This window comes from Eubalaena glacialis, chromosome 3 (assembly GCF_028564815.1).
Source record: "Eubalaena glacialis isolate mEubGla1 chromosome 3, mEubGla1.1.hap2.+ XY, whole genome shotgun sequence".
Classification (NCBI taxonomy): domain Eukaryota; kingdom Metazoa; phylum Chordata; class Mammalia; order Artiodactyla; family Balaenidae; genus Eubalaena; species Eubalaena glacialis.
In genome coordinates, this window is record NC_083718.1 from 126,910,198 (window position 1) to 126,937,799 (window position 27,602).

The 27,602-nt window shown below is 38.5% G+C and overlaps 1 protein-coding gene across 1 annotated transcript; it reads left to right on the forward strand.

Moving 5' to 3' along the window:
* The first annotated feature begins 15,424 nt into the window (after positions 1–15,424).
* On the forward strand, positions 15,425–17,666 carry LOC133087185 (probable ATP-dependent RNA helicase DDX5). The gene has a single exon (XM_061183977.1). The coding sequence runs from the start codon at positions 15,587–15,589 to the stop codon at positions 17,429–17,431; it is 1,845 nt and encodes a 614-aa protein (XP_061039960.1). The 5' UTR covers positions 15,425–15,586; the 3' UTR covers positions 17,432–17,666.
* The last annotated feature ends 9,936 nt before the right edge of the window (positions 17,667–27,602 follow it).

A 27,602-nucleotide genomic window follows, 5' to 3' on the forward strand; every position in this document is an offset into this window, starting at 1 on the left:
TTTAATTTACTTATAAAAAACTTCATCATACCAAGTTATTTTTCTTGGTAAATAAATTAAAAAGCTGACAAACTTTGGTAAAGCTGACAAACTTTGCACCAGATATAGTAAGATCTTATTTGACTTCTAGTAAACCTAGGTACAATTATACTATTATACTTAATGTTGATGACTCTAAAGACATGTCTGTATTCATTAAACTAACTTTAATACCAAATATTAATTTAATACTGAATATTTCCCAGTTCACATGAACCTGAAATTCATTCGGGTTAGTTTCTTTTATATTTCTGAGAATTTATATAAGCACTTAATTTCCTTTAAGTCAATTAAATAGAACTCATTTGCAAATTAATTTTGGTAATACCATCTGGAGGTAGAGACATATCATATCTCTAACATACACACAGCCATACATATATCCATATAGACACAGAGAGATCTCACAGTTTGATTTTAAAACTTAGTCATGAATCACGTGTTACAATATAAAACTCACTAGTTCAAAAGTAACAACTGGAATAAGTTAAGTTTACTCGTTTGAGTTTAAAAAGGCCTTTCCCCCCCCCCTTTTTTTTCTCAGTCTCAGGAATTGAAGATGGTCTAGATAAGACATGAATTTCTAAGACCCCTAGTAGAACATTTACATCTCAAGACACAGAGAGAGAAATGCAAGCTTCTCCTAGAAGGACTTTCCCTTAGGATCAGAATTCTGAAAGGATATTTTATCAAGTTGGCTTTCTTGAACTTAACTGCATATGCAATGAAAGAGCCCCATCTTGGCCATTTTGGAGGCAAGATTTCCTTTAATTCCCAATTAAGTTGGTGCTTGTAAGTTTTGTATGTACATAACCTGGCTTGGGTGTTAGTTGGAGGCTGGCTTTCTTTTTTTTTTTTTTTTTAATTTAATTTTATTTATTTTTTTTATACAGCAGGTTCTTCTTAGTTATCTATTTTATACATATTAGTATATATATGTCAATCCCAATCTCCCAGTTCATCCCACCACCACCACCCCTGCCCCTGCTTTCCCCTCTTGGTGTCCATATGTTTGTTCTCTACATCTGTGTCTCTATTTCTGCCTTGCAAACCTGTTCATCTGTATCATTTTTCTAGATTCCACATATATGCATTAATACATGATATTTGTTTTTCTCTTTCTGACTTACTTCACTCTGTATGACAGTCTCTAGGTCCATCCACGTCTCTACAAATGACCCAATTTTGTTCCTTTTTAAGGCTGAGTAATATTCCATTGTATATATGTACCACATCTTCTTTATCCATTCGTCTGTTGATGGGCATTTAGGTTGCTTCCATGACCTGGCTATTGTAAATAGTGCTGCAATGAATATTGGAGTGCATGTGTCTTTTTGAATTATGGTTTTCTCAGGGTATATGCCCAGTAGTGGGATTGCTGGGTCGTACGATAATTCTATTTTTAGTTTTTTTAAGGAACCTCCATACTGTTCTCCATAGGGGCTGTATCAATTTACATTCCCACCAATGGTGCAAGAGGGTTCCCTTTTCTCCACACCCTCTCTAGCATTTGTTGTTTGTAGATTTTCTGATGATGCCCATTCCAACCAGTGTGAGGTGATACCTCATCGTAGTTTTGATTTGCATTTCTCTAATTATTAGTGATGTTGAGCAGCTTTTCATGTGCCTCTTGGCCATCTGTACATCTTCTTTGGAGAAATGTCTATTTAGGTCTTCTGCCCATTTTTGGATTGGGTTGTTTGCTTTTTTAATATTGAACTGCATGAGCTGTTTATATGTTTTGGAGATTAATCCTTTGTCCGTTGATTCGTTTGCAAATATTTTCCCCCATTCTGAGGGTTGTCTTTTTGTTTTGTTTATTGTTTTCTTTGCTGTGCAAAAGCTTTTAAGTTTCATTAGGTCCCATTTGTTTATTTTTGTTTTTATTTCCATTTCTCTAGGAGGTGGGTCAAAAAAATCTTGCTGTGATTTATGTCAAAGAGTGTTCTTCCTGTTTTCCTCTAAGAGTTTTATAGTGTCTGGTCTTACATTTAGGTCTTTAATCCATTTTGAGTTTATTTTTGTGTATGGTGTTAGGGAGTGTTCTAATTTCATTCTTTTACATGTAGCTGTCCAGTTTTCCCAGCACCACTTATTGAAGAGACTGTTTTTTCTCCATATCCTTGCCTCCTTTGTCATAGATTAGTTGACCATAGGTGCATGGGTTTATCTCTGGGCTTTCTATCCTGTTCCATTGGTCTATATTTCTGGTTTTTGTGCCAGTACCATACTGTCTTGATTACTGTAGCTTTGTAGTATAGTCTGAAGTCAGGTAGTCTGATTCCTCCAGCTCCATTTTTTCCCTCAAGATTGCTTTGGCTGGAGGCTGGCTTTCTAATGCCCCTCTTTTAGGAACGGTGTTAGGCCAGCCTCCCACCTAATCACCCAGTCCAGACCACTCAGTGTCTTTCAACTGAGCAAATCCCTGTATCTTTCAACTGGAGAGCCAGGTACCTGTTATATACCACTAAACAAAACTTAGGCTCAGCAACCAACAATTGGGAGAGCCGAGAACCAGAAGAGGCTTACTCAAATTCGTCTGGGCTCACCAAGGAGGCAGACAAGCACAAGGGGCCCTTCTGGTACCAAGGATCCAGATCCACATAAAGTTCAGGCAAAGGAGAGAAGTCTGCTCTGAGTCCCTTAGTGGTCACCAAAACTGTCAACTGAAATAAAAACACACAAAATGAGAGCTCTGAGTTTCAGTTTTACTGGGAGACTTACTGAGGACTACAGCCCAGGAGACAGCCTCTTGGAAAGCTCTGAGTAACTGCTCAGAAAAGGTAAGGGGGAAGGTCAGTATCTATGTGATTTTGGCAAGGGGGGTACATGCAATTAAGCACACATCTCAGTAGAAGGTTGCTGCTAGTCATGAGGAACGGATATCTTCATTAATGGTTTTGGTGCTTTTCCAACTATGGGAAGATGCAAGAATCCAGGTTCATAGAAAATTCTCCTGAAAATATCTAACTATCTGAAAGCCTATTCTGCCAGTTTTCCCAGAGCACAGAGTACCTCACTCCTGATCTCTCCCCTGGCCTCCTTTCAGGATGCTAAAGTTCAGCAGCTGCAGCGGCTAATAACTCAATCCTTGTAGAGCCGAATGGCAATCAACCTTCATTAGTTGGCACTTCCTTACCTCTCCCCATCTTTGCTAACTGCTACTCTGCAGGAACTTTGTTCTGCAAGGAAGGCATTTTTCCTTGGCCATCTTGTCTTCTTACCCTACATGCTCTCCCTGAATGACCACATCTATTCTTCTGGTTTCAGCAGATGTTGTTGACATCCAAATTTGTATCTACAGCTCCATCTACCAGAAAGGGAATGTACTGTAGGAAACTAAAATTGAGATTGTACAAGTTCATCCTTTCTCCTGAAAAGTATCTTTTTTTTTCTCCTGATTTCAGTAAACAGGATCACGTACTCAGTGGCCCAGACCAGACATATTTGAGTCATCATACCAAGCTTTTTTATTTTCCCTAACCTCTCATATCAATTCGGTCCTGAAAATCCATGTTTTTCTAATTAAGGTTAGCAGAATTACAGGGGGAGACGAAGAGAGTCTATTAATTCCTTAGGATAACTTAACATTTTTTGTGTTTATATTTCTATAACTTAAGAAATTAATATAAACATATTATGATTCATAGTCTGGTTCACACTCCCTCAAAATGGAATAGCTACAGGATCTCAAGGCTTGAATTTACCTTTGTACTTATGGTTGTTATAGCACCAAATAGCATTATCTTGTCTTGAGCTAATGAGAAAAGATTAGAGAAAACCTAGTAAGTACTATAAATAATGTATTCCCATCAAGTGAAATAATGTCACAATATATTGCATGAGTAAAAAGCTTACTGAAATTTGATTAAAGAAAAGTAAGAAGAGAAGTGAGTCATCTTAGGGTATATGGCAGATACATTATCAATATCTACATGTGATGTATGAGGGATTAGTACAAGAGAACACAATAGGGTGTGAAATTAAGAAAAACTTCAAAGATAAGAATCCCTTTAAGCCGTATCAAATAAACAGGGCAAAATATTGGCATAGGGTGGGAAGTTTGAATTCTATAGCCCTTCTTTCTTTTTTTTTATATTTATTTTATTTATTATCATTTAGTTTTGGCTGCGTTGGGTCTTCGTTGCTGCACGCGGGCTTTCTCTAGTTGTGGCAAGCGGGGGCTACTCTTTGTTGCGGTGCGCGGGCTTCTCATTGCGGTGGCTTTTCTTGTTGTGGAACACAGGCACTAGGCACGCGGCTTCAGTAGTTGTGGCGCACGGGCTTAGTTGCTCCACGGCATGTGGGATCTTCCCAGACCAGGGCTCGAACCCGTGTACCCTGCATTGGCAGGCAGATTCTTAACCACTGTGCCACCAGGGAAGCCCTCTATAGCCTTTCAATTCCCTTTAATTTCTAAATCCTATTTTTCTTTGCCTAGAAAGTGGAAGTTTCCCTTAAGGCCTACATCAAGTTCACCTTTACTGTAAAATCTCACTTAAGGGTGCTATATGTCGATTATATCTCAATAAAACTGGAAGAAAAGAAAATCTCACTTGAGGCACCAGCTGTATCAGCCATAGTAACAGAAGGAAATAGATGGTACACTCAAATTAAGAATATACGGTGATGGTTTAATAAAAGGAAGGACAGGTAGCAGTCAGGGTATACTCATGACATATAGTATAGTACCCCAGGGCCCTTGCTATTCCCAAGTCCAAAGAAATGAGGAATTAGGAAATTCTGCAGAGAGAATCACCTTAAGAGGAGCTGTGACATTTGCTTGAAGGAAACATGTAGCCAAAGGCAATCTAGAAGGAAAGCAGCTAGGGAAATGAATAGCCTGACCTAATATTACCCTTAGACCTGAGCAAAGGGAGCACCTACTCCAGTCCTCCTTCAGCTGCACAAAATCCTACAAGATACGGAGCCCACAGGGTCAAGGGGCATGGTCACCCAGAACTCATGCCCTCCCTTCTAGACCATGCTCTGGACACACAGGATCCTGGGTTTCCCTGCTCAAGTGGCCCCAAGTCTGGTTCCAAAAACTGCATAGGCTTTCCCAGGGTCAAGGCAGGTCAGCACCTGATGTGCGCAACCGTATGCCTGGCGGGTGGCCCAGGAGCAGCTCCTTGCCACAATAAGAAGCGGGGGAACGGGGGGGAGCACAGAGCAAAGCTGGGTGGGAAAAGAATGAGGTAGGCTTCAGGCAGAGACCTGTTTCTCCCCATGTCCCTACATTCCTCTGTGTAACTGTGATGATCTGGAGACCCCAAATTTTGAACCTGGCCTTTCAGATCATTATTAAAATATATTGGTCAAAATAGGAGGCTAGAACATATATTATTTGACAGTTTGTTTTTAAGCAATTAGTTTTCAGTAGTTAAGATATGGTAACTGGGCCTCCATGTGCACTCTTGCCCCACATCTCACACATGTGCCTACCCTGACTCCATTCTCCTCCCCAGGTCACCTGCCCAAATGCAACCTTGAACCAAACCAGATGCCAGAGGGAAGAGAGTGTCTGTTGATATTGTCCAGGCTGCAGATGTCTCCAGGAAAAATTGGGAAAGATGAAAGTTGGGTCTAGAGAGGCTGGCATACCAGCCCACCTAATCCCATCTATTGTACCAGAAATATTTCTCTGCAACAGAGTTCTGAATTTGCATATATGCTGACTTTTTTCACATATGGTAAATTGTCTACCCAACCACTTCAAGTTCCTTGAAGTTAGAGAACATGTTTCATATTCCTCTTTGGTACCCTCTCCAGATTCTCAAGTAGTGTTATATATGTAATATATATCAGTAAATATCATTGGATAAAATAAACTGATCTTTGTTCCTACCTAAGACAAATGAATTAACTACAATTAATCAAAAATATTGTCTGGGGCTTCCCTGGTGGCGCAGTGGTTCAGAATCCGCCTGCCAATGCAGGGGACATGGGTTCGAGCCCTAGTCCGGGAAGATCCCACATGCCATGGAGCAACTAAGCCCGTGCGCCACAACTACTGAACCTGCACTCTAGAGCCTACGAGCCACAACTACTGAAGCCCACGCACCTAGAGCCTGTGCTCCGCAACAAGAGAAGCCACCGCAATGAGAAGCCCATGCACCACAACAAAGAGTAGCCCCCGCTCGCCACAACTAGAGAAAGCCTGCACACAGCAATGAAGACCCAAGGCAGCCAAAAATAAATAAATAAATAAATCATTTTAAAAATATATATATTGTCTTTGCTTTACATCTAGGCGTAGAGTTCAACCCAGTTATCAATCTGCAGTACTTCCACTCAGTAGCATTTTGTGTTTCTACAGCCTAAAAGTATCAACTATAAAATCAAGTATGAGTGAGTCATAAAAAAGAAATTCTAGGATTAAATTAATATAACTTTATATGCCTGTCAAAAGCAATAATATTACCTTGTTTGTAAGAAAACATGTAGTCATCAAATGAATCATAAGACAAATTTACTAACTTGTTTTTCCCAGCAAATATAGCCTCTAATTACATGTAACATTAGTAGTTCTGAAGAAACACACACCGCCCACCCCACTCAACACCCTTTCCCTCCCCCACACCAGTTATGTATGTATCCAGTAAGCAAATACTTGGGAGAAAATAAACACAGGATTTGTTAAACCATATGCAGTTTTCCCTGGAACTAAAGATAGCATGTTTTATAGTTGCATGGCAACAATGAACAACTGAAGATGACAAATAGGCAAGGAAATAACCCTTACTTAGCTGAAATTCAGATAAATCCTTTTAGGAATAATTGGAAATAAAGAACTGGAAAATGGGAAGAGGAAAAGGAGGTGAAGTGAAATAGTAGGAAGAATAAAGATAATAATATGTAGTTGTTCGCTGAGCACGTACTGTGTGTCTGGCATAGTGTTCACTATGTTACATGCATTGTCTCATCCATCATAACTTGGAGGAAACCCTCTGGCTTGGAATCCAACTTACTCTGCATCTCTAAGGTTATGGTAAATAAAACAGTAAAGAAACAATAATAGATGTGAACAGTAAACTAATTTAACATAAGTCCTTCTATAATAATACAAATATTAAAAAGCTACATGGGATTTAGAAAGCAGTCTCATTCAAAAGTCACATATTTTAATCATTCGAGAACTGTATTCAGAACTGAAAATAGTAATTAGTTGGCATATAAGCCCTTGATGACTCTTCAGAGTTGGGCAAATAATTTCCTTTATATAGAATCCAAAATAGTATTTAGAGTAAAACAAATATTCCCGATGAAATTGATAACTAAGTAAACTTTGAAGATAACCATTATAGTGATTTGAAGGTCAGGATATAGCAAAGACAAAAAACATGTAATTTCTCTAAGGAAAAATGTCTCACATAAGAGTAGAAATACTGGACCAATTATATTACATATCAAAAATATGAAATCTGGGGTTGCTTCCATTTGCTGGGAGAAAAGGTGACAGATTGTCAGCACCTGATAGTCATTAGTGGTGATGAGATAATTGTCTCCAACTGTTCCATTTTTAATTTCAAATACATGCAAATAATAGGTTCTGAAACAGAGCCAAATATTTTTCATTTTGTTCCTCGGTTTTATTGGAAAAATTATACTAGTAAATGTTATCCAGAAATATTTTGCCACATTTGATAATTAAAATTAGAATACTGAACTTACCCAGAAAGTTTTAAAACTAAGAATTTGATCTGAAAACTAATCAGTATAATATAACCTCCGTCATTTAACGTAACATAATTCAGGTTTTGCTGTAATTTTAGCAGAGACAGGGCTGAAGTTTTTATCTGCCAAGCAGAATGCAGAGAATGTTGATTTACATGACATACATATAAATTCAAAATCCAAATGGAATTTTTAAGTGGGCATCCTGCTTTCCACTTTCAAGAGTCAAGTAAACAAATAGAAATGATGAGTTTATATATTTTAAAAAAGGAAAAAATCAGCCATAAGGGAATGTTACACAGCGATGGTATTATTTTCCATACTTTCCACAACTGTTATAAATCAGGGAAACTGTTCAGGATACCGATTAAGTGCATGAGTATTGGATTAAGTGACCTGATTCAAGTCATCAAGACATTATTTAATAGTAATTGACTATGATTTGGAACAAATCTTTTAATCTCTTGGCTAATTTTTCATACTTGAAGATATTTACTTTTTTTTTTTTTTTTGGCCTCGCAGCATACAGGATCTTAGCTCTGCCACACCCGCTCCCTCTGCATTGGAAGCACGGAGTCTTAACCACTGGACTGCCAGGGAAGTCCCTGAAGATATTTACTTCTTATGGATACTGTGAAGGTTACATGAAATAACATGTAGATCAGGTGGCATAACACCTAGCACATAGTAAGTGATTAAGGAATATTAGTTATTATTTCATAATAGATAATCATAACGAAAATGAATGACATGCTGTAATGTCCTATAGTATTTTCTGAATCAAGTATGTGTTCTATGTTTGATAAGCTTTCATATGGAGTATCTCATTGTACTCAAACTTTGAAAATAGGCTATCTGAACATGGTATATATTTAATTATTCAAAATAATGAATCAGACTATTTTATTCCAAACATCTTGGATGAATAAAAGTTGGTTTAAATAGTGAATATAAATTATAAGAGAAATCTTAATAAAAAACACTTGCAATCCAATCATTTTAAAATATAATAGGAAATTTCAACAGTTTAATTATGCTTATTATTACATGTTTATCTGCTCATTAAATCAAATCCTGAAGTACATTTATTTGGCAAATGAGTATTGCGAGTTATAAAATAAACTGGAAAATTATCAAACAATCTGTCTTCATGATTCATTGTATTTAATATTTCTTTAATTCAGAATAGTCTATTTCTAAATTATTCCAATTTATTGTGTTTCAAAGACATGTTGCATTATCTGCCTCCTTGGACATTTTTCTTAAATAAAAATATTAACAAATAAATTCCACAAGATATCTATTTAAATTATTCAGCATAAATTCAGTCCAACATGTATTGAGAAATTGTTTTGTATAAGGCCTGACCTAAATGTTGGGACAGAAAAGTCTATTTTCAGGAAGACCCAATCTAGTGAGGAAGAGTTACATAATTGTGAATTATACAAGGCAGATTATAATGAGCTCTACAAGGAAATAAGCAGAATGAGGGAAAGATTGATTCTGATCAAAGAGGTCAGGAATATCTCACATTTAGGTAGATCTCTATTTTGACAGAAGATGGGATTAGAATGGTATAAGAACCACATGAGGAGAAAAACTGAGGGGATTTCTTTCTGCACAGGCCAAACATTAGATGTGAGTGGCTTATGTTATATATGTGCCTAAGTTTGGAATAAATATATAAAGCTGAAAAAGCAGGTCAATACTAGATGATAAATGATCTTGAATACTAGGAAGAAGTTTGAATTTTATTTTGTAAGCAATTGATGATAACCAATGATGTGATTAATGCAGAACACCAGACCAGCAATAAGGACACCTGGTCCAGGCTCTACTGCCACTTAGCTCGTGTGCACGTCATTCATCAGCTCTGGGTAACAGTTTCCTCACTTGCATTTTAAAAAACAAAACTGAGAGTTGAACTGAATCATCTAAGATTCCTTTAAATACAAAAGTAATGTAATTCTGACGAGTTCCCTGGTGGTCTAGTGGTTAGGATTTGGCGCTTTCACTGATGGGGCCCGAAACTGGGCCACTGGTTGGGGAACTGAAATCCCGTTAGCAGTGAGACGCGGCCAAAAAAAAAAAAAGTAATATAATTCTATGATTCAATATAAAACTATGGGACTACTTTAATTTTCTATCATTCTGTATAATTTACAAGCTGAAGATGGATTATTCCTATTTAAATAGAAAATAGAAAAATTTAAATCATATCATCCTCATGGTTGTTAAAAGATGATTCAATTTTGCTGAAATCTGGTTCTAAATCTATAACAAATAAACATTTTCTTTCTGGAAATTAAATAAAATATATTCTAGCACAGAGAACTATACTCAATATTTTGTAATAACCTACAAGGGAAGAGAAGCTTAAAATATATATATATATATGTATAACTGAATCACTTTGCTGTACACTTGAAACTAACACAACATTGTAAATCAACTATACTTCAATTTAATAAATGAAGGCATAAATACATAAATAAAATAAATTCCCCCAAAGAAAGTTTATCTCATCTTCTGCCATTATAGGACTTTCTTCTCTTCCAGGATCTCAAATGCTTTGAAAAAATACAGACTGCCATAAAAATTCAAGGCAAAATATTTAGGCACAGTATCTGTCATTTAATAAATATCTGTGAAATTATTTTCTCTTTCCTTCCTATTTCTATTGTTAACTGTAACTCAAGACCTCAAAATTTCTTAACACAATCATTTTGATCATCTTGCAATTGGTCTCATTTGCCTTGTGCTGTATCTTTCCTACATTTGCCATACTTCTGTGAGTGATCTTAGTAAACTTAAATCTAATTGTGTTGCTTCCCTGTTTAAAATTGCTTACAGCAGTAGTTCTCAAAGTGTGGTCCCCAGACCAGCACCATAAGCATCACTCACAAACTTTTTATAAGTGCAGGTTCTCAGGTCCCACCCCAAACCTATGGTCTATGTTTTAACAAGCTCTCCAGGTGACTCTGATGTACCCTAAATTTGGGAATAACTGGCTTGTAGGATAAAATAAAAGTACCTTAGTCTAGGATACATCCAGCACCAGTTCCTCATGTATTCCCCGGCCTCTCTCCCAAATCACACCCTATATTTTAGCCTTGCCATTATTTTATCTGGCCATTCCTTAAATACTATTATACTTCCTTTTGCTCACTGTACTCCTGGAAAGCATTTTCCCAACATGGCAGCCTGATAGCCCCCTGCTCACTTTTCAAAATTCTGCTGAAGGGTATCTGAAGTATTGTAGCAGATATAGATATTATATGGAACTTCTGATAAGTCCCAATAAGAGAATTAGAATGCAAAGCCCTAGGATTTTGCAGTAAGGGCATACTTTCTAATGCCAACAACCATTCTCCCTTTGAAAAGCAGCTCCTGACTTGCTGACGGGTGCTGGTAGAGACTCATCACCTGATGGAGGGACACCAAGTGATTACACAAGCTGAGCTGCTCCTCATGAATTGAATGTTACTTGGTCAACCAAATCATACAGTTGAAACATGCACTCCATTATTAATGGAAATAATAGAATAATGCATTCCATTAAATAGAAATGATATGGCAACACTGGGGCCAAGTAAAGACCACTTAGAAAGGAGGAAAAAACACAGGCCTGGATCTGCACAGTATTGCTGGCACCAGCCAGAAATGGAAAGCTATTGCATGACATCCCACTGGGGGTGGCCCTGAAACACATGGTGAAGGGAAATCCCCCCAATATGCAGAACTTCGGGCTGTTCACTTGATGGTCCACTTTGCATGGAAAGAAAAATGCCCTGGTATCTATTTACTTTGGCCACATTCCCCCAGGTACTCTAGCTGATATGTAAATTAACAAAGGGAATGGGTGAGTTTAAAGTCATGTGAGGAGCCCAAGGGCACAGAACTCCAGGCACTGCCTAAGCACTATTGATCATTCTGGTTTGCTTCTTATCCATTAAGCAACTTCTTTGTCAGAGTATTACCTTTAAGTCCTTAGTGAGAAGCACACTGGGAGAAGTAATTCAACGCTCCAAGGATTTTAAAGGAAAGGTGGAGGAGGAATAAATATCCAAGGCCTACCAGTCAGTCTACATTCATTTCCATCACCACCTCAACAACGAGGCTTTGCATTGCCCTGGTAATACTCTACAGTTATCAGCATCTGCAACCTGGACTGTTGCATCCATTTTCAGAAGTGAAGCTGGGACTTCCATGGTGGCGCAGTGGTTAAGAATCCGCCTGCCAATGCAGGGGACACGGGTTTGAGCCCTGGTCCAGGAAGATCCCACATGCTGCAGAGCAACTAAGCCCATGAGCCACAACTACTGAGCCCCAGCGCCGCAACTACTGAAGCCCACGCGCCTAGAGCCTGTGCTCGCAACAGGAGAAGGCACTGCAATGAGAAGCCCGCACACTGCAACGAAGAGTAGCCCCAGCTCGCCGCAACTAGAGAAAGCCCATGCACAGCAACGAAGACCCAACGCAGCCCAAAAAATAAATAAATAAATAAATGTATTAAAAAATTTTTTAAAAAGTGAAGCTGCAAGTAATATCTATTACAAGGTAATGCAGGAGAAAAATAAGTGCAGACTTAAGATTTCCTCCAACTAGTCCTTTCACTGCTGCCTCACCAGCCTGCCACCCGTCAATCCTGACAACCTAGTTCAAGACAGTTCAAACTCTATAGGGTTCCTCTTATTTCCACCTAGTTCTATAGTTTCTCTAGGGTTGATTATCAGAGAGGGAGCCTGCAGCTCCTGCTGTTATCCTATCTTAACCAGGAACTAGAAACTCTCAAATTCTCATGAATGCAATACCTAGCATATAGTTTGCTCTTAAATGTTTAATTACTACTGAATGAATAAATCCTGGCACTAAGGCCTGAAACTAGAATTCTAAGTTCATTTCCAGTTGAAAAGATGCCATGATTAATAATAGCTAATATTTATTATTGAGCCAAACATGATTATAGGTGCTTATTTCTTTATTGATGTAATGCATGTAATAGATGAAACAACTATGATTTCCTTTTGTGTTCTGAGAGGGAACTAAGAAAAAGAAGCATACAGTAAGCCTTCTGCACCCACAGGTTCCACACCCACGAATGGAAAATATTCAAAAAAAAAATTCCAGAAAGTTCCAAAGATCAAAACTTGAATTTGCTAAGCTCTGGCAACTATTTACATAGCATTTACATTGTATTTACAACTATTTGCATAGCATTTACATTGTATTAGGTATTAAAAGTAATCTAGAGATGATTTAAAGCATAGCGGAGGATATGCTTAGGTTATATGCAAACACTACACCATTTTATATAAGGGACTTGAGCATCCCCGGATTTTGGTATCCATGGGGATCCTGGAACCAATCCCTCATGGGCTATACTTTTTTTACAATAATAACGTATAACGTAAATGCTCACTATGTGTGATGGTTAACTTTGTGTCCATTTGACTGGGCTAAGGGATGCCAAGATAGCTGACAAAACATTATTCCTGGGTGTGTCTGTAAGGGAATTTCTGGAAGCGATTAGCATTTGATTCAATAGACTGAGTAAAGAGATCTGCCGTCACCAATGTGGGCAAGCATTATCCATATCCAATCTTAACCAATCATTGAGGGCAGCAAGGGAACTAAAAGGGGAAGGAAGGGCAAATTGCACTCTCTCTTCTTGGACTGGCACATCCATCTTTTCCTACCCTGGGACGTTGGAGCTCCTCATTCAAGGGCCTTCATACTCTGGACTACTCCAGGGGCCCCTGATTCTCAGGCTTTTGGACTTGGACTGAATTATACCACTGGCTTTCCTAATTCTCCAGCTTGCCTATGGCAGATTGTGGGACTTCTCAGTCTCCATAACTGCATGAGCCAATTCCTACAATAAACCTCCTCTTATATATATATATCTATACCAATACAGATATATATCCTATTGGTTCTGTTTCTCTGGAGAATTCTAACTCATACACTAGGCATTATGATTTACCTAATAGAGCTAATAGCTTCCAAATAAATTTAGTCAACTAGTACTTTGATTTTTTTTCCTAGGAAAAAGAAGAAGCTTTAGTTTTTCCGAAAATGTATTTTCATGAATTTGGTGTGTGGTATTTTTTCTCTTTTTGTTTGTTTGTTTTATTATATATTTATTTATTATTTATTTATTTTGGCTGCACCTGGTCTTAGTTGCAGTACGCAGGCTCTTCGTTGCGGCATGCAGACTTCTTAGTTGCAGCCTGCAGACTTCTTAGTTGAGGCATGTGGTCTCGTAGTTGTGGCATGGATACGGGATCTAGTTCCCTGATCAGGGATCAAACCCAGGCCGCCTGCATTAGGAGCGTGGAGTCTTACCCACTGGACCACGACAGAAGTCCCTAAATTTGTAAATTATGCATATACACACAGTACCTAATGCAAATTAATTTTCTAATAATTTCCAATTTTTTATAAGAACAGTTATTATAGACGATTTCTTGGCTGCTGCCTTAGAGATATATGTATGTGGCCCATTTATTGTTATCCCAGAAGCACACCTTATACTGAAATAGTGGTAATAAAGAGGACACTTACATGAAGGTCTATGAATTCCAACAGGCTACACAGAAATTTTACGTACAGTCTCTTAAAACATCAAGATTACACTTAATCCTTACAAATGAAAACCACTGCATATAACAACTTGGGAAACATACTTTTTCCTACATTATTTTTGTGGTCACTAATGACAACCATAAAATTTTAAAATAATGTGAAAATAGAATTTAATCAGACACTTTTAATGGTATTTTGTTTTCTCATATGTAATCCTGAGAGAAATTATTGTGATGCTGACAAACAGGATGAAATTTTTAAAGTAAATTTTAAATATTTACTTTAAAATTTAAAGTAAATATTTAAAATTTAAGTAAAAATGTGCTTTTTTAAAAATTATCTTCCTGGGATTTCCCTGGTGGCGCAGTGGTTAAGAATCCAGCTGCCAGTGCAGGGGACATGGGTTCGATCCCTGTCCGGGAAGATCCCACATGCTGCGGAGCAACTAAGCCCGTGCACCACAACTACTGAGCCTGCGTGCCTAGAGCCCATGCTCTGCAACAAAAGAAGCCACTGTAATAAGAAGTCCATGCACCGCAATGAAGAATAGTTCCCGCTCGCCGCAACTAGGGAAAGTCCGTGTGCAGCAACGAAGACCCAACGCAGCCAAAAATAAATAAATAAATAAATAAATAAATAAATAATTTTTAAAAAATCATCTTCCCTCAATTGGGGTAAAACAACACATCAGAATTAAGCTCACTCAAGTCCATTCCAAATATTCCAAACACAATAAATCTAATGAGAAATTTAAGACATTTTTGTTTCTTACTAAAACACCATCTCTTTAGTAGGATCTTCATAAAGTTTTTGGTGCGTAAATTTAATTTTTAAAAATGTCACTAATTGGTTTGCTAAAATAATGTATAAACAGAATTTGAAGGAAATCTTAATGTTATTGTCACAGTTATGAGCCTTTATGTGGGTATATTTAATACAAATTTACGTTCTTATCTATAATTACCTTAAGTTCTGGGGGAGGGAGAGGAATGAACACCATCTATAAATTAACTGGAAATATAGTCTTTTATTAGAATTTGTCTCATGACCAAGAAAAAGCTATATCTATTGCTGTTCCAACAATTAAATAATGAGTTAAAATCTTCCAATCAGACCTCATTCATTTCCACCGGTCTTTTGTTGGCAGCACCGGTTCTTGTCATCGCCGTCCGTCCGCCGCTGCCGCCCCCGCAAGGCTTCGCCGTCGCCGGAGCCACTTCCAGCGACTCGCCGCACTCGATTCTCTCCGCTTCGCTTCCCGCCAACCGCAACCATTGACGCCATGTCGGGTTATTCGAGTGACCGAGACCGCGGCCGGGATCGAGGGTTTGGTGCCCCTCGATTTGGAGGAAGTAGGGCAGGGCCCTTATCTGGAAAGAAGTTTGGAAACCCTGGGGAGAAACTGGTTAAAAAGAAGTGGAATCTTGATGAGCTGCCCAAATTTGAGAAGAATTTTTATCAGGAACACCCTGATTTGGCTAGGCGTACAGCACAAGAGGTAGAGACATACAGAAGAAGCAAGGAAATTACAGTCAGAGGTCACAACTGTCCAAAGCCAGTCCTGAATTTTTATGAAGCGAACTTCCCTGCAAACGTCATGGATGTGATTGCAAGGCAGAACTTTACTGAACCCACAGCTATTCAAGCTCAGGGATGGCCAGTAGCTCTAAGTGGATTGGATATGGTTGGGGTAGCACAAACTGGATCTGGGAAGACATTGTCTTATTTGCTGCCTGCCATTGTCCACATCAATCATCAGCCATTTCTAGAGAGAGGTGATGGGCCTATTTGCTTGGTGCTGGCACCAACTCGGGAACTGGCCCAACAGGTACAGCAAGTAGCTGCTGAATACTGTAGAGCATGTCGCTTGAAGTCCACTTGTATTTATGGTGGTGCTCCCAAGGGACCACAGATACGTGATTTGGAGAGAGGTGTGGAAATCTGTATTGCAACACCTGGAAGACTGATTGACTTCTTAGAATGTGGGAAAACCAATCTAAGAAGAACCACCTACCTTGTCCTTGATGAAGCAGATAGAATGCTTGATATGGGATTCGAACCCCAAATAAGGAAGATTGTGGATCAGATAAGACCTGATAGGCAAACCCTAATGTGGAGTGCTACTTGGCCAAAAGAAGTAAGACAGCTTGCTGAAGATTTCTTGAAAGACTATATTCATATAAACATTGGTGCACTAGAACTGAGTGCAAATCACAACATTCTGCAGATTGTGGATGTGTGTCATGACGTAGAAAAGGATGAAAAGCTTATTCGTTTAATGGAAGAGATCATGAGTGAGAAGGAGAATAAAACCATTGTTTTCGTTGAAACCAAAAGAAGATGTGATGAACTCACTAGAAAAATGAGGAGAGATGGGTGGCCTGCCATGGGTATCCATGGTGACAAGAGTCAACAGGAGCGTGACTGGGTTCTAAATGAATTCAAACATGGAAAGGCTCCTATTCTGATTGCTACAGATGTGGCCTCCAGAGGGCTAGATGTGGAAGATGTGAAATTTGTCATCAATTATGACTACCCTAACTCCTCAGAGGATTATATTCATCGAATTGGAAGAACTGCTCGCAGTACCAAAACAGGCACAGCATACACTTTCTTTACACCTAATAACATAAAGCAAGTGAGCGACCTTATCTCTGTGCTTCGTGAAGCTAATCAAGCAATTAATCCCAAATTGCTTCAGTTGGTCGAAGACAGAGGTTCAGGTCGTTCCAGGGGTAGAGGAGGCATGAAGGATGACCGTCGGGACAGATACTCTGCAGGCAAAAGGGGTGGATTTAATACATTTAGAGACAGGGAAAATTATGACCGAGGTTACTCTAGTCTGCTTAAGAGAGATTTTGGGGCAAAAACTCAAAATGGTGTTTACAGTGCTGCAAATTACACCAATGGGAGCTTTGGAAGTAATTTTGTGTCTGCTGGTATACAGACCAGTTTTAGGACTGGTAATCCAACAGGGACTTACCAGAATGGTTATGACAGCACTCAGCAATATGGAAGTAATGTTCCAAATATGCACAATGGTATGAACCAACAGGCATATGCATATCCTGCTACTGCAGCTGCGCCTATGATTGGTTATCCAATGCCAACAGGATATTCTCAATAAGACTTTAGAAGTATATGTAAATGTTTGTTTTTCATAATTGCTCTTTATATCGTGTGTTACCAGACAAGATAGTTATTTAAGAAACATGGGAAATGCAGAAATGACTGCAGTGCAGCAGTAATTATGGTGCACTTTTTCGCTATTTAAGTTGGATATTTCTCTACATTCCTGAAACAATTTTTAGGTTTTTTTTGTACTAGAAAATGCAGGCAGTGTTTTCACAAAAGTAAATGTACAGTGATTTGCAATACAATAAATGAAGGCAATGCATGGCCTTCCAATAAAAAATATTTGAAGACTGAAAAAAAAAAAAAAAAAAAAATCTTCCAATCAATAACTTAAAAGTGAATTTAAACAACAGTTAAGTTTTAATTTTTGTCAATTACTACTTTTATATCATTACAAGAATACCTAGGGACTTCCCTGGTGGTCCAGTGGTTAAGACTCCTAGCTTCCACTGCTGGGGGCATGGGTCGATCACTGGTTGGGGAATATCCTGCATGCCTCACTGCGTGGCCAAAAAAAAAAAAAAAAAGAATACCTAGGAGTGTTTTTCAAATTGTAGAGCTATTCCACAAATGTAAATCATAAAAGAAATGTAGTGGGATATCATCAGAAAAGGAGTAATTAGAGTAAAATAGAAAATCTCTGGGTCTTTGATACTATATGAAACTTTCATTTCATATAAATATACATATATGAGATTATTTTCATAGGTCAAAAAATCAGGTAATTTTTTTAAAATTATTTATTTATTTATTTATTTATTTTTGGCTGTGTTGGGTCTTCGTTTCTGTGTGAGGGCTTTCGCTAGTTGCAGCAAGCGGGGGCCACTCTTCATCGCGGTGCGCGGGCCTCTCACTATCGTGGCCTCTCTTGTTGCGGAGCACAGGCTCCAGACGCGCAGGCTCAGTAGTTGTGGCTCACGGGCCTAGTTGCTCCGTGGCATGTGGGATCTTCCCAGACCAGGGCTCAAACCCGTGTCCCCTGAATTGGCAGGCAGATTCTCAACCACCGCGTCACCAGGGAAGCCCCCAGGTAATTTCTTATTGCTATTTTTATAGGTCAAAAAAGTTGAGGGCTTCCCTGGTGGCGCAGTGGTTAAGAATCCACCTGCCAATGCAGGCGACACAGGTTTGAGGCCTGGTCCGGGAAGATCCCACACGCCGCGAAGCAATTAAGCCCGTGTGCCACAACTGATGAGCCTGCGCTCTAGAGTCCATGAGCCACAACTACTGAAGCCCGTGGGCCTAGAGCCCGTGCTCCGCAACGAAGAGTAGCCCCTGCTCACTGCAACTAGAGAAAGCCCGCACGCAGCAACAAAGACCCAATGCAGCCAAAAATAAATAAATAAATTTACTTTTTTAAAAAGAGTATTTCTTAAAAAAAAAAGTTGAATATCTGTAATTTCTTAGGGTTCAAACTCAAACATTCATACACAAATGTAAGCAATTGCAAAATGTATACTTACTGGCAAAGAGTAAAACACATAACAAAACAAAACACTGCTATGCATTACATAGCTTTAGAAAATAGACTAATATTTAAGAATTTTTATTTCTATTAAATTACAGTGCAGTTCTACTCATAATTATTAAATTTTTGTTGTTTATTAACTTTTTATTCTACTATGAGGTGGGTTGATATTTGACAATGAACTTTAACAAGCTTCATATATATATAGATATTGTAAAATTTCTAAGCTTCTCTAATTTTTATTATCTCTAGTAACACCTTTGAGGAAAAAAATTGGGGGTTAAGTGAAGAATAATCAAGAAAGGTAGACAAACTGATTTTCTAACATTGTTCCCGTACCAATATTCCAAAGCCATATTATTTCTATTAAATAGTTTAAATTTCAAAGTGCTATTAAACAGTAACATTACCTAATTTAAATTCCAGGCATCATTTAGTATGATTTGTTATAATTGTGAAGAGCATACATTACTTTTTTATATCCTAACATTATTTGTTCTTTTTTTTTTTTTTTTTAAGAAACTTGCAGGACGTTCCAAAGTTGTTAACTGTACTAATGAGCTTTTGGCCCATGATTTCTAAAAAAAATACATACTAGTGAATTAAATTTATGGTACAATCACTAATGGCAGTTTCATCTATGGGAGGATAGACCTCATCTAACGTCATTGTCATCTAAAAGCAGTCACCAAAATTACAATCAAAGACAAAGGCTAATGACTCCTAATCTGAGGTCTCTAGGGTCCAAGGAAATTACAGTGGAAGTAATAGAGGTAAGTCAAGTTACTTTTGATATCCCAGATTGCTTAATGGGACTCACACATCCTCAAACAGGTAATTGAGGATAAATTTTAAAAATCAAGTTTTTGTTTCTATTTGTTTGCTTCCTGTTTATCCATAGGTGACCAGCAGCTGTATTATGTTTGATACATAAAAAATTATTAATAAATACAATCTGTTCAGCAGAACAAAAATATTTGTAAAGATTTAATGGGGGAAATAATATAATAAAAGGCCAATTTGGTATAGAAAGGTAGAAACCAAGACTATGAAATAAATTGTTTTTACCATAATATACTCAGGTTCTTTAAAACTTTTTTTTTTTGACATCTTAATTGGAGTATAATTGCTTTACAATGGTGTGTTAGTTTCTGCTTTATAACAAAGTGAATCAGCTATGCATATACATATATCCCCATATCTTCTCCCTCTTGAGTCTCCCTCCCACCCTCACTATCTCACCCCTCTAGGTGGTCACAAAGCACTGAGCTGATCTCCCTGTGCTAGGCGGCTGCTTCCCACTAGCTATCTATTTTACATTTGGTAGTGTATATATGTCCATGCCACTCTCTCACTTTGTCCCAACTTACCCTTCCCCCTCCCCGTGTCCTCAAGTCCATTCTCTACATCTGCATCTTTATTCCTGTCCTGCCCCTAGGTTCTTCAGACCACTTTTTTTCTTTTTTAGATTCCATATATATGTGTTAGCATACAGTGTTCGTTTCTAACTTTCTGACTTCCTTCACTCTGTATGACAGACTCTAGGTCCATCCACCTCGCTACAAATAACTCAATTTCGTTTCTTTTTATGGCTGAGTAATATTCCATTGGATATATGTGCCACATCTTCTTTATCCATTCATCTGTCGATGGACACTTAGGTTGCTTCCATGTCCTGGCTATTGTAAACAGAGCTGCAATGAACATTGTGGTACATGACTCTTTTTGAATTATGGTTTCCTCAGGGTATATGCCCAGTAGTGGGATTGCTGGGTAGTATGGTAGTTCTATTTTTAGTTTTTTAAGGAACCTCTATAGTGTTCTCCATAGTGGCTGTATCAATTTACATTCACACCAACAGTGCAAGGGGGTTCTCTTTTCTCCACACCCTCTCCAGCATTTATTGTTTGTAGATTTTTTGATGATGGCCATTCTGACTGGTGTGAGGTGAGACCTCACTGTAGTTTTTATTTGCATTTCTCTAATGATTAGTGATGTTGAGCATCCTTTCATGTGTTTGTTGGCTATCTGTATATCTTCTTTGGAGAAATCTCTATTTAGGTCTTCTGCTCATTTTTGGATTGGGTTGTTTGATATTTTGATATTGAACTGCATGAGCTGCTTTTATACTTTGGAGATTAATCCGTTGTCAGTTGCTTCGTTTGCAAATATTTTCTCCCATTCTGAGAGTTGTCTTTTCATCTTGTTTATGGTTTCCTTTGCTGTGCAAAACCTTTTAAGTTTCATTAGGTCCCATTTGTTTATTTTTGTTTTTATTTCCATTTCTCTAGGAGGTGGGTCAAAAAGGATCTTGCTGTGATTTATATCAGAGTGTTCTGCCTATGTTTTCCTCTAAGAGTTTTAGAGCATCTGGCCTTACATTTAGATCTTTAATCCATTTTGAGTTTATTTTTGTGTATGGTGTTAGGGAGTGTTCTAGTTTCATTCTTTTACATGTAGCTGTCCAGTTTTCCCAGCACCACTTATTGAAGAGGCTGTCTTTTCGCCATTGTATATTCTTACATCCTTTATCAAAAATAAGGTGACCATATGTGTGTGGGTTTATCTCTGGGCATTCTATCCTGTTCCATTGATCTATATTTCTGTTTTTTGTGCCAGTACCATACTGTTTTGATTACTGTAGCTTTGTAGTATAGTCTGAAGTCTGGGAGCCTCATTCCTCCAGCTCTGTTTGTCTTTCTCAAGATTGCTTTGCCTCTTCAGGGTCTTTTGTGTTTCCATACAAACTGTGAAATTTTTTGTTCTAGTTCTGTGACAAATGCCATTGGTAGTTTGATAGGGATTGCATTGAATCTGGAGATTGCTTTGGGTAGTATAGTCATTTTCACAATGTTGATTCTTCCAATCCAAGAACATGGTATATCTCTCCATCTGTTTGTATCATCTTTAATTTCTTTCATCAGTGTCTTATAATTTTCTGCATGCAGGTCTTTTGTCTCCTTAGGTAGGTTTATTCCTAGGTATTTTATTCTTTTTGTTGCAGTGGTAAATGGGAGTGTTTCCTTAATTTCTCTTTCAGATTTTTCATCATTAGTCTATAGGAATGCAAAAGATTTCTGTGCATTAATTTTGTATCCTGCTACTTTACCAAATTCATTGATTAGCTCTAGTAGTTTTCTGGTAGCATCTTTAGGATTTTCTATGTATGGTATCATGTCATCTGCAAACAGTGACAGTTTTACTTCTTCTTTTCCCATTTGGATTCCTTTTATTTCTTTTTCTTCTCTGATTGCTGTGGCTAAAACTTGCAAAACTATGTTGAATAATAGTGGTGAGAGTGGACAACCTTGTCTTGTTCCTGACCTTAGAGGAAATGGTTTCAGGTTTTCACCATTGAGAATGATGTTGGCTGTGGGTTTGTCATACGTGGCCTTTATTATGTTAAGGTAAGTTCCCTCTATGCCTACTTTCTGGATCGTTTTTATCATAAATGTGTGTTGAATTTTATCAAAAGCTTTTTCTGCATCTATTGAGATGATCATATGGGTTTTATTCTTCGATTTGTTAATATGGTGTATCACATTGATTGATTTGCGTATATTGAAGAATCCTTGCATTCCTGTGATAAACCCCACTTGATCATGGTGTATGATCCTTTTAATGTGCTGTTGGATTCTGTTTGCTAGTATTTTGTTGAGGAGTTTTGCATCTATGTTCATCAGTGATATTGGCCTGTAGTTTTCTTTTTTTGTGACATCTTTGTCTGGTTTTGGTATCAGGGTGATAGTGGCCTTGTAGAATGAGTTTGGGAGTGTTCCTCCCTCTGCTATATTTTGGAAGAGTTTGAGAAGGATAGGTGTTGTTAGCTCTTCTCTAAATGTTTGATAGAATTCGCCTGTGAAGCCATCTGGTCCTGGGCCTTTGTTTGTTGGAAGAGTTTTAATCACAGTCTCAATTTCAGTGCTTGTGATTGGTCTGTGTATATTTTCTATTTCTTCCTGGTTCAGTCTCGGAAGGTTGTGCTTTTCTAAGAATTTGTCCATTTCTTCCAGGTTGTCCATTTTACTGGCATATAGTTGCTTGTAGTAATCTCTCACGATCCTTTGTATTTCTTCAGTGTCAGTTGTTACTTCTCCTTTTTCATTTCTAATTCTATTGATTTGAGTCTTCCCCCTTTTTTTCTTGATGAGTCTGGCTAATGGTTTATCAATTTTGTTTATCTTCTCAAAGAACCAGCTTTTAGTTTTGTTGATCTTTGCTATCATTTCCTTCATTTCTTTTTCATTTATTTCTGATCTGATCTTTATGATATCTTTCCTTCTGCTAACTTTGGGGTTTTTTCTCTTCTTTCTCTACTTGCTTTAGGTGTAAGGTTAGGTTATTTATTTGAGATGTTTCTTGTTTCATAGGGTAGGATTGTATTGCTATAAACTTCCCTCTTAGAACTGCTTTTGCTGCATCCCATAGGTTTTGGGTCATTGTGCTTTCATTGTCATTTGTTTCTAGGTATTTTTTGATTTCCTCTTTGATTTCTTCAGTTATCTCTTGGTTATTAAGTAGCATATTGTTTAGCCTCCATGTGTCTGTATTTTTTACATATTTTTTCCTGTAACTGATATCTAGTCTCATAGTGTTGTGGTCGGAATAGATACTTGATACGATTTCAATTTTCTTAAATTTATCAAGGCTTGATTTGTGACCCAAGATATGATCTATCCTGGAGAATGTTCCATGAGCACTTGAGAAGAAAGTGTATTCTGTTGTTTTTAGATAGAATGTCCTATGCGTATCAATTAAGTCCACCTTGTTTAATGTATCACTTAAAGCTTGTGTTTCCTTATTTATTTTCCTTTTGCATTATCTGTCTATTGGTGAAAGTGGGGTGTTAAAGTCCCCTACTATGATTGTGTTACTGTCGATTTCCCTTTTTATGGCTGTTGGCATTTGCCTTATGTATTGAGGTGCTCCTATGTTGGGTGCATAAATATTTACAATTATTATATCTTCTTCTTGGATTGGTCCCTTGATCATTATGTAGTGTCCTTCTTTGTCTCTTGTAATAGTCTTTATTTTAAAGCCTATTTTGTCTGATATGAGAATTGCTACTCCAGCTTTCTTTTGATTTCCATTTGCATAGAATATCTTTTTCCATCCCCTCACTTTCAGTCTGTATGTGTCCCTGGGTTTGAAGTGGGTCTCTTGTAGACAGCATATATACGGGTCCTGTTTTTGTATCCATTCAGCCAGTCTATGTCTTTTGGTTGTAGCATTTAATCCATTTGCATTTAAGGTAGTTATCAATATGTATGTTCCTATTACCATTTTCTTAACTGTTTGTTATTGTAGGTCTTTTCCTTCTCTTGTGTTTCCTGCCTAGAGAAGTTCCTTTAGCATTTGTTGTGAAGCTGTTATGATGGTGCTGAATTCTGTTAGCTTTTGCTTGTCTGTAAAGGTTTTATTTCTCTGTCGAATCTGAATGAGATCCTTGCTGGGTAGAGTAGTCTTGGTTGTAGGTTTTTCCCTTTCAACACTTTACATATGTCCTGCCTCTCCCTTCTGGTTTGCAGAGTTTCTGCTGAAAGATCAGCTGGTAACCTGATGGGGATTCCCTTGTGTATTATTTGTTGCTTTTCCCTTGCTGCTTTTAATATTTTTTCTTTGTATTTAATTTTTGGTACTTTGATTAATATGTGTCTTTGCGTGTTTCTCCTTGGATTTATCTTGTATGGGACTCTCTGCACTTCATGGATTTGATTGAGTATTTCCTTTCCCATATTAGGGAAGTTTTCAACTATAATCTCTTCAAATATTTTCTCAGTCCCTTTCTTTTTCTCTTCTTCTTCTGGGACCCCTATAATTCGAATGTTGGTGCATTTAGTGTTGTCCCAGAGGTCTCTAAGACTGTCCTCAATTCTTTGCATTCTTTTTTCTTTATTCTGTTCTGCGGTAGTTATTTCCACTATTTTATCTTCCAGCTCACTTATCTGTTCTTCTGCCTCAGTTATTCTGCTCTTGATTCCTTCTAGGGAATTTTTAATTTCATTTATTGTGTTGTTCATCATTGTTTGTTTGTGCTTTAGTTCTTCTAGCTGCTTGTTAAACGTTTCTTGTATTTTCTCCATTCTATTTCCAAGATTTTGGATCATCTTTACTATCATTACTCTGAATTCTTTTTCAGGTAGACTGCCTATTTCCTCTTCATTTGTTTGTTCTGGTGAGGTTTCACCTTGCTCCTTTATCTGCTGTGTTTCTCTGTCTCCTCATTTTGCTTAACTTACTGTTATTGGGGTCTCCTTTTCGCAGGCTGCAGGTTTGTAGTTCCCGTTGTTTTTGGTGTCTGCCTCCAGTGGGTAAGATTGGTTCAGTGGGTTGTGTAGGCTTCCTGGTGGAGGGTACTGGTGCCTGTGTTCTGGTGGATGAGGCTGGATCTTGTCTTTCTGGTGTGCAGGACCACGTGTGTCCAGTGGTGTGTTTTGGGGTGTCTGTGACCTTATTATGATTTTAGGCAGCCTCTCTGCTAATGGGTAGGGTTGTGTTCCTGTCTTGCTAGTTGTTTGGCATAGGGTGTCCAGCACTGTAGCTTGCTGGTCATTGAATGGAGCTGGGTCTTAGCGTTGAGATGGAGATCTCTGGCAGACCTCTCGCCATTTGATATTACATGGAGCCAGGAGGTCTCTGGTGGACCAATGTCCTGAACTTGGTTCTCCCACCTCAGAGGCACAGGCCTGACACCCAGCCGGAGCACCAAGACCCTGTCAGCCACACGGCTCAGAAGAAAAGGGAGAAAAAAAGGAAGATAGAATGAAAAAAATAAAATAAAATAGTGTTATTAAAATAAAAAATAAAAAAAATTATTAAAAAGAAAGAGAGAGCAACCAAACCAAAAAACAGATCCACCAATGATAACAAGCACTAAAAAGTATACTAAAGCAAAAACGGACAGCCAGAACCCTAGGACTGGCTAAAAGCAAAGCTAAGGAGACAAAATCACAAAAAGAAGCATACACATACACACTCACAAAAAGAGAAAAACAAAAAATATACCTGTATCTATATATAAAAAAAAAAAGGAAGAGAGCACCCAAACCAATAAACAAATCTACCAATGATAATAAACTCTAAATACTAAACTAAGATAAGCATAAAACCAGAAACAAATTAGATGCAGAAAGCAAACCCCACGTCTACAGTTGTTCCCAACGTCCACTGCCTCGATTTTGGGATGATTCGTTGTTTATTCAGGTATTCCAGAGATGCAGGGTACTTCACATTGATTGTGGAGATTTAATCTGCTGCTCCTGAGGCTGCTGGGAGAGATTTCCCTTTCTCTTCTTTGTTCGCACAGCTCCTGGTGTTCAGCTTTGGATTTGGCCCTGCCTCTGCATGTAGGTCGCCTGAGGGCATCTGTTCCCACCCCGACAGGACGGGGTTAAAGTAGCAGCTGATTAGGGACCTCTGTCTCACTCAGGCTGTGGGGTATGGCATGCAGGGTAGCCTGCCGTGGCAGAGGCCAGCGTGATGTTGCAACAGCCTGAAGCATGCCGTGTGTTCTCCCGGGGAAGTTGTCCCTGGATCACGAGACCCTGGCAGCGGCGGGCGGCACAGGTTCCCGGGAGGGGAGGTGTGGATAGTGGTCTGTGCTTGCACTCAGGCTTCTTGGTGGCTGCAGTAGCAGGCTTATTGTTTCATGCCCCTCTCTGGGGTCCTCACTGATAGCCGCGGCTCGTGCCCGTCTCTGGAGCTCATTTAGGCAGTGTTCTGAATCCCCTCTCCTCGCGCACCCTGAAACAATGGTCTCTTGCCTCTTAGGCAGGTCCAGACTTTTTCCCGGACTCCCTCCCAGCTAGCTGTGGCGCAATAGCCCCCTTCCGGCTGTGTTCACATAGCCAACCCCAGTCCTCTCCTTGGGATCTGACCTCCGAAGCCCAAGCCTCAGCTCCCAGCCCCCACCCATCCCGGAAGGTGAGCAGAGAAGCCTCTCGGGCTGGTGAGTGCTGGTTGGCACCGGTCCTCTGTGCGGGAATCTCTCTGCTTTGCCCTCCGCACCCCTGTTGCTGCGCTCTCCTCCGTGGCTATGAAGCTTCCCCGCCACCACCCCCCATCTCCACCAGTGAAGGGGCTTCCTAGTTTGTGGAAACATTTCCTCCTTCACAGCTCCCTCCCACTGGTGCAGGTCCCATCCCTATTCTTTTGTCTCTGGTTTTTCTTTTTCCTTTTGCCCTACCCAGGTACATAGGGAGTTTCTTGCCTTTGGGGAGGTCTGAGGTCTTCTGCAAGCATTCGGTAGGTGTTCTGTAGGAGTAGTTCCACATGTAGTTGTATTTCTGATGTATTTATGGGGAGGAAGGTGATCTCCACATCTTACTCCTCCGCCATCTTGAAGGTCTCTCCTCTTTAAAACTTTTGATTGTAAATCTTTTCTTTACTTTTATTTTTATTTTTAAGAGGTAAGAATTTCAATTTACAAGAATATGCAGGAATGTTTTCTATTATATATAAATCAGCAGCCTGAGAGCTATAGAACCATATGTCCTTTAAAATCTTCATTTGAGAAACTTCAGCCAAAGATAAATTTTTAGTTTAACATAACTTAAAATGTCTAAGTAAACTTTTCTTTTAATATCATCCTGTCCATACCTAGTATTCTTTATACAGTATCATATTCTATTAGGAAGCGATGAGTATTCTCCATTTACAAACAGGTAAAACAAGCCTGAAAAGAAATTTGATTGAG

Coding starts and splice junctions, on each gene's coding strand:
- LOC133087185 (XM_061183977.1), top strand. CDS start 15,587: ATGTCGGGTTATTCGAGTGACCGAGACCGCGGCCGGGATCGAGGGTTT.